This window comes from Dermacentor variabilis, chromosome 9, assembly GCF_050947875.1.
Source record: "Dermacentor variabilis isolate Ectoservices chromosome 9, ASM5094787v1, whole genome shotgun sequence".
Lineage (NCBI taxonomy): Eukaryota > Metazoa > Arthropoda > Arachnida > Ixodida > Ixodidae > Dermacentor > Dermacentor variabilis.
The window spans coordinates 147,198,377-147,206,687 of NC_134576.1; the positions used below are offsets into that span (position 1 = coordinate 147,198,377).

General features: G+C 44.5%; 1 protein-coding gene across 1 annotated transcript; it reads right to left on the bottom strand.

The window, feature by feature from the left end:
* Positions 1-268: 268 nt before the first annotated feature.
* Positions 269-5,729, bottom strand: EloC (transcription elongation factor elongin C). Its single transcript, XM_075669913.1, has 3 exons — positions 5,575-5,729; positions 922-1,156; positions 269-520 (listed from the first exon to the last, which is right to left on the bottom strand). The coding sequence occupies exons 2-3, from the start codon at positions 1,131-1,133 to the stop codon at positions 379-381; spliced, it is 354 nt and encodes a 117-aa protein (XP_075526028.1). The 5' UTR covers positions 1,134-1,156; positions 5,575-5,729; the 3' UTR covers positions 269-378.
* Between the last annotated feature and the right edge of the window lie 2,582 nt (positions 5,730-8,311).

Below are 8,311 nucleotides of genomic sequence, written 5' to 3' on the forward strand. Positions count from 1 at the left end.
AAATTTTATTCACAATGCTAAGCACACAGTTATGAGTGCATGGCTCAGTGGATTAAAAGGTTGACAAAAATTGTTGGCTTTGGAAAAATCTCTTTCCCTTAGTACAATTTACAGACTTAATATTTTAGATGTTGTAGTAACGTATTCTGGTACTTCTGAATGCTCACAACAGTGAGTGATGTTTTATGCATCAAGTTCACTAGCTCATCCAGTGAGCAGGATGTCCCAGAAGATCTGTCATTATACTACACAGGAAATGTATCACAGGTAACACAGCAGGAAAAACTTTATTTGAGGGGGACAAATATAATAAAATACGTGGAGGGGGGAGGCTTAGGTTGTGTGGAAGAACAAGAGCACATGTTTGTGAGTGTGGCGTCAGCAGTCGAGGAAGTTTGCTGCCATGAGCAGCTCAAGGGCAATCTCTGGGGCAATGGGGAACTCAGGGATCTCGGTGGAGCTGTTTGTGTAGCGCACCTTGTATGTGAAGTACTGGCACACCTTCTGTAGCACATGAGACCTGCAAAGAGGCAACACAGAAGCAACCTCAAGGAACAAATCATTGTAGGCTTAGAAAAGTTAAATAACCACTGCACAAAAGCTGCACTATGGTCTACAAAGGATGGCATAGGTGGAAGGCACTGAATGAACCTGGACCAGGTAGGGTTTCTAACATGCACTCATATTCTAAGCACACAAGTGCTTTTGCATTTTGTCCCCACCGCAATATAGACTCTACGGCTGGGGATCGAACCTATAGCTTCGTCCTCAACAGCAGAAAGTCGCAGCCTGTTGGCCACTCCAAGAGACACACCTGCACTATGCTCAAAAAGCCCCTATTTTGTGTTCCCTCATGGAAACATTAAAAAGATGAAGTCAAAAGTGAGACAGAGGAAAATGCCTGCCCAATGCAGCACTCACGGTATCTCTCGAAAGTTGACCTCATTGGTCTCGTTCTCTGCAAACTGGCCTGGACCTGACAGCATAGCCTTGATGGTTCCCGAGGTGAGGGCATGCATGCGCTTGATGATGAACTCATGGCCATCAGATGAGATGAGCTTGACGTACATGGCATCTGGCCCCTCGCAGCCACCATACACCGTGCCCTCATCCATGGGCTTGTCCTCAGACATGATAGCAGCAGCGGGAAAGAACCCTGTGCGCATGTGCACCACAAGCACATCTGTTCTCACACTTGATCTCTTCTATGGAAGAGACGTCACCTCGCACAACATACGCATTATCATGGGTGTTTTACTCACAAACAACTTCAACTACTGAAAGCCAAACATCCCGTGTGATGTGTGCTCAGCATAGTGGTTGTAAGTGTGGTGCTGGGTACAATCTTGCATCAGCGCTCTCTCAATGCCCCTTAACGGGGCCCACAAAGCCTTTAAAACTGGAACGCACTGGAGTGTGAACGAATATATTCCTGCAGAAATTTTCGTAAAGCATGTAATAATGGAGGTATAGTGAGGTCAATGTTTTCTTTCCTCAATCCTCCTCAACACAATATTTCTTCTCAGTTGAGGCTGTGCCAATTACAATGCCTTGCCCTATTGCTCTTTTCTTACTTTATTGTTTCCATGGTGAACTAAGTGTAAGGCTCGTTTCACATGCTGCAGCAAAAAAAAATTGGTGCATTCACACACGTCGCAATGCGATTTTTGGAGGGCCAGCTTCACACGATTGCAATTTCAACACTGCGATAGATGGATGGATGGATGGATGGATGGATGGATGCATGGCGGCTACACCCTTTGTAACGGGCGGCGGCTGGCGCCACCTAACCTTTTGCTTCCCGTCCTATTTTTTTTCCTTATATCCCCTTCTCCTTAAACTAGTTTTCACTCTCGTCCTCCCCCAATATAAATATCTAAAATATTATAGAAAACATTAGCTCCCCGATTTATGGTATTATCTCTCCCTTGACTTCCTCTACCAATCCTCCAGCCTCCCCTTCGTTACTGCCACTCTTTCCTCGTCTATTTGCCCTCGTTCCCCGGGAAAACCTAATGCCCCTTCCATGTCTGTCACGGTTCCCTCAGCCAGAGTCAGGCAAAGGTCTGTGCACCTCAGCACTATATGCCCTGTGGTCTCAATTTCGTCTCCGCAAGCTGTGCATAAAAGGTCCACGTCTTCAAATTTAGCCCTGTATGTTTTCGTTCTCAAAACCCCCGTCCTAGCTTCGAATAATAGTGAGCTGCCCGCGAGTTATCAAATAAGAGCTCTCTCTTTATCTCCTGTTTTTGTGTCCTATACATAGCTAGTGCTGGCTTTCCGAGCAGTCTGTCTTCCCATCTTTTTCTTTCCGTCTCCTTCACCTCCTTTCCCATGTTGGGCCCCCTCCCTCGGCTGTAGGTATCTAATCCTCATCTTCCTAGTTCTGAGTGTCCACTTTGTGTTCAAACTTTTCATGTATAGATATTTGTACACTTTTCCCGCCCACCTTTTCCCCCCAAGTGCTGGGAGTCTCTGTTCAGATTTTAGCTTACTTATTGCCTCTCTACCTTCGAATGACGTCCATCCCATGTCCCCTTGCACTCCCCCATTAGGGGTGTTCCCGTGCGCTCCTAAGGCCAACCTGCCTACACTTCTCTGTCTTGTTTCCATGCATGCCTGAACTTCCGATTTCATGCACAGTGCTGAATTTCTGAATGTGAGGCCAGGTACCATAACCCCTTTCCATACCCCTCTAACCACCTCGTACCTCGTTCCATAGTGCCTTGTGTTTCATTACAGCCGAGTTCCTTTTCATTCTTTCAATCATAATTTTTTCATGTTCTTCCAAGTACTTTTTGCCCTCGTTTAGCCATATGCCCAAATCTTGTATTTTTCAACATGATCAATCTTGGTGCCTTGTATTTCCTATGGTTCCCTCCTTTCTTCATTGTATACTATTGTCCCAGACTTCTCTCTATTAAATTGCAGTCCCAATTTTTCTCCCTCCTCTCCACATATCCTATTAGTTCCTGTAGCCCTACTTGGGTGTCAGAAAGCAGTACAATATCATCTGCATACAGCAGTCCGGCTATCCGGCATCAGTACGACTGGTGCAATCCCCAGGGTTGCTTGCTGCCAGGTTTAGTGGCAAGCGCTACATAATTCTGTTAATGTAATGAAAAAAAGAAAAGGAAAAATGTGTGCAATACAATAATACTGACCTGTCTTTATTAGAAGCAAATAATACACGTTTTGTAATTTAAAAACATTTTAATGTTTAAATTTGTTTTGGAGTGTACAACAGCAGCTCCTGAAATTCAGTGCAAAGAGACATGGCATACGTAAACAGCTGTTCACAGCTGGTTGTTCGGTGCTGTGTGTTGTCTCACGTGCCTTCTATGCCCGTGTGTTTTGCCTGCGCTACAACAAGATTACCTATCAACGAGACCATATAGCTACTCTCGCCATATATGCAGTATTCAGATACTGCAACAAAGTTGTCCTGTCAGCACAAGATCCTTGTGCTACCCGTGCCAAGCGTAGCCTTCTGGAGAAATGATGTGTGTATAGTGCTCGCAACTGCGCATAAGCAGTGCCTGCTCCTAGCTTTATTCTTGCACCAAACACCGCAACAAGCAACAAACCTAAAGCATACATCTGTCCCTGAAGGTAGCTGCAAATGATCTGTGTGTGAAATTCAATATTTTCACTTACTTTTTTCACCCGTTCAATTTTTCTGATCTGCCGGCAGCAGTGCACCACCACTATACACGTGAATTTGGCAGTCATTACATGGATAACTTGCGAATAAACGTTATGGTCATTTTTCTGTGATGAAAATCAATTTTTATGTGAATGTAGACTCTAACAGAACGATTTTTTTTTACTAAACTGTGTGCACATAATGAAAACATCTAGTACTTTTAACAAAATTTTAGTATTTATTGGCTTTCCTTCTATATTTTTACATTTTAAGGCTGGCCGGTCTGCACAATCCTTCAGCCCAACTATTCTAGTAAATGGGCAAGTGCCAGTTAGCATGTCCTGCACGACCTGGCACTGCTCCTGGCTCATTATTGGCCACCTTTGTAAAAAATCCATAACTGGCTGTAAGAAAGTTCTTATATTCAATTGTTTAGGCCCTTTGAGGCTTGCTTCAACTTTTTCTAGTGTTTAGAGACTTAGGAGCTTCATTTAACGCTAAAAGATGGGTAGTAAAGAATATGTTGGTGCCTTTTAAGCACATAGCCCTAGCGCACTGGGACAGTGTGCAGACCTTTTCATAGCTCTAATAATCTAGCAACTGTTCACTGCAGCAAAGCTAAAGGGGTTCAGAGAAGCACACTTCACTTATGGAGCTTCAATATACCAGAGATACAACAGAAGCCATGTTGCAGAGGCTAGCAACAGCACTTACCACTTGAGCACTGCCTTCAGGCAAAGTAAGGAGATCCACAACTGTGCTAAAGTACTCTAACGATATGCTAAAATAAATAAAGAAATAAATAAGAAAGTAAAGTGCAAAGGAGCAGCGGCAGCGTAGAGTGAGGCAATCTTAATAGTGCTTGTCTATTAGGTTGCCCCTTTGCACAAATATTCTCTCTCAAATGCTCTGAATGACTTTTCTGCTTCCTCAACATGCCACACGAGTGTTCTGAACAGAATTTTGGGCGTCTGTACAGATTCATCATCAAATTTCTGTATGAACACCATTAGGCTTTCAAAAGCAGGCTCCCCCCCCTAGTTAGGTCCTGACATCAGTAGTTGAATTCCTGCAACAGAACCTAAGAGCGGGCGCACCAGCGAATGAGGCAAGAACCAGTGAGTGGAGTGGCCTAAGGCCGGAAATTGGGCCGTACGCGCATTAGATGAGCCACAATTTGAAAAAAGTGGCGAATAGGCATGGAGTGCCTCTCGTGTTCTCCGCTCCAAACAGGCTGGCCCAACTGTGTCTCTGCATAATGGGCATCTCTAAGTTAGGCTGCGAAGTAAAACACATCAAACCTTACATGTGTTGCGCCACCGAGGTTGTTTATGAAATCCCCGTCTTAAGGAAAGCTCAATGTAGGACAAACAGGCTGTTGTGTCAATGACCGTGCGCCAACTTTAGACACATTAGGCAATCGAGCGGCCCGGCACGCATGTGATGTGCGACGCCGGAGAAAACAGTCCATCCGTACAGCCAGAACACCCCTGAATTCCGCGAAGTGTCATTTTTATCAACTCTCAATTGAAACCATACAAAAACTATGTTTACTCTGAAAGAACTATGAAACGCAAACGCACAGATAAGGTGGCGCCTCCGTCTAACAGTGAAAACGCGCCGATCTTTAGACTTGCACACAGTGGTGAATGACAGTAACGTACAATAGTGTATTTTCAAATCGTGAAATTCACCAAGGGATAGCGCCATTCAGTAGAAAGGAAAATCGATCGCCGAACGCGACAGCTAACAGCTACGCTGCGACTAGCCCTACGCGCATGAATATCTGCGCAATTTCGAAAGCCTAAAGGAAAAGTGCAGTTCAAAAGCTACAGAGGTGTTTATCCCGCGTCACTAGCCATACATAAATCGATATTACAACAATCTTTACTGTACGGCAAAACAAAGGCGTAAACGCAACAACTTACGCAGACGGCAGTCCTCCAGTGTGCCAAAGGTACCAAACCAACAACCAGGCCACGCTTCGTATCCGCCCTGGTGGCGGTTGACTATAACTCACGGAAGCGTATATTAAACATTAAAGGGACCCTTAAATGATTTTCTACAAACGTATCGACTCGCTAGGGTAAGTGCTTCTGATCATTGTGTGACGCATGTCAGCCACAGAATAAAGTTTATTATAAGTTTCAAAATATGTGCATCGCTACCTATCGCAGCGGCGCTGCTCCCCTGTTTTCAGCCTGCTCCCCATAGAGTTACTATACTGGCACGCGCGTTATCAGAAGGGGCACTCCAAAGGGTGTAAACTGTTCTATGCTGATAACGCGCGTGCCGTTCGTTACTGGAATGTTCCGGGCTCGCAGCGTTAAAGAAAGGAAACGCATCTAGGCAGATAACGATTATTGTTGTGTGGCAGAAGGGGCAAGCCAAAGGGTGTGACTTTGCCTAAGAGTGTATGGAGTGCCCCTTCTGCCACACAACGATAATCGTCATCTGGCTTGTTGCGTTTCCTTTCTTTAACGCTGCGAGCCCGGTACATTACAGTACCGAACGGCATGCGCGTTATCAGCATGATAGCATTTCCTGTCGGCAATGCTATCATGCTGATAACGCGCGTGCCGTTCGTTACTGGAAAGTACCGGGCTCGCAGCGTTAAGGAAAGGAAGGAGTGTAGGGCCTCAGGAAGCGTGACTCTGCCCGCATCGACATCGGGATGGATACCATCACATTTTAGTACGAGGTGTTCCATTGAATGTAGTGAGAAACTCTATGTTCTATTGTTTCTACAGATTTACCACACACAGTACATGTGTCTTCTTCGTTAAATTTTTTTTAGCTCTGAGTTCTAAGACATCCTGACCTAGCTTCAAAGAGAAGGACACTGCCTCTTGAGTTATCATAAAACGCTTCCTTCCTGATCTACTGTTTCCAGTCTCGATATAGTTGTACACTATGTTTCTTTTCCATTGAATTTATCCAATTTTTACCTTCCGCGTTTTTAAACTGTCGTTTAATGCTCTGTCTTTCCCCATCCTCGTGTCGGCATACTTACTGGTTAGCTTCCTAGTTCTTTTCCGTCATTGTGAGCCAACGCTCTTTCTGTATATGTATTTAAATACCTTAGCTGCCCACCTGTTATCGTCCAATTTCCTCAGGCGTTTTTCGTATAGGATTTTACTCTGAGCTTCCCGTGCTGCGAATGATGCCCAGCCCATATCCCCCTGTACTGCTTCGTTTGTGGTTCTCCCGTGGGGATCCTAGTGCTAATCTTCCAATAGCTCTCTGATTTACTTCTAGTCTCGACTGAATCTATGCCCTTAAACATAGAACCGCATTCCCGAAAGTAAGCCCCGGCACCATTACTCCCTTCCAAATACCTCTCAGTACTTCATACCTGTTGTACCCGCACAATGCCCTATGTTTCATTTTCCCGGCATCTCTTCGCCCTTTTGCTCTGAGAGACTGTTCTTGCTTTTCCGTGTACCTCTGCCCTTTGTTTATCCATACCCCGAGATATTTGTATTCGGCCACTTGGGGTATTTCGTGGCCTTGTATTGTAAGCTCCTAATAAAGCATGAGCAGCAGTGGTGATAGAGGACAACCTAGCCTTAATCCTTTTTTTTTTTTGTGTGTGTACCTCGACAGTTGTCGTACTCTTAATTCCTTCCCATGTTATTTCAACATTATTTTCTACATATATTTCCTGTAGAAAATCAATTACCTCATGACCAATACCTTCATCTTTTAATATGTTCCACAGGAGTTCCCTGTTCACATTGTCATATGCACCGCTTATGTCCAGGAAGGCTAAATATAGAGGTCTATTTTCTGCCTTAGCTATTTCTATGCACTGGGTAAGCACGAACAGGCTATCATCTAAGCGTCTACCACTTCTGAACCCGTTCTGAAGTTCTCCGAGTATTCTATTACTTTCTACCCATGACTGCATTTTTAATTTCACCGCCTGCATTGCCAGCCTATATATAACTGATGTTATCGTAATTGGTCGGAAGGATTTTATGTTCGTCTTATTGCCTTTCCCTTTATAAATCAAATTCACTTTACTCTGTTTCTAGCTGTGCGAAATTTGCTTATTTGTTATGACTGCCTCCAATGCTTTTATCAGCGTTTCCTTGCTTCCTGGGCCAAGTTCATTAATTAAATTGATTGTAATTTCGTCTATCCCTGTGGACGTGCATTCTGGAACATTTGCTTCCGCCTTTTTCCAGTTAAGATTGGTCAGTTCTAAGCTGTTTTCTATTCAGCTATACTGTGTTGCTTCCTCATTTGGGGAGATTACCCTATCGTCTTTCCTAAATGACTCAGCTATAACTGAACCAATGTATTTCACAGCGTCATCTCCCTCTAAACGGCAGTTCATGGGGCTTAGCGCCATCTGTATGTGGAGGGAACACTTGCGCCAGAAGAAAAAATAATGTGACGCCATCCGTTAAAAACAAAAGTGACGTCATTTTGTTTTCGAAAGCGCTAAATTTGTTTTCTTGGCCTGCCTTTAGCGCTTTAGGCGCAGAAAGCGACGCAGGAAAAGGTCAGCTGGACGGTTGTCGCAAAGCACCTTTGCAGAGAACATACTTTCTTTGGAGGCCGACGAAAACTTTAGGTGTAGAGTGCTGATCCAATCGTCGGACGCCAAGCCCGTCGACCAGCGCAGTCACACGAAAACACCTAAACAAATATCTGCCG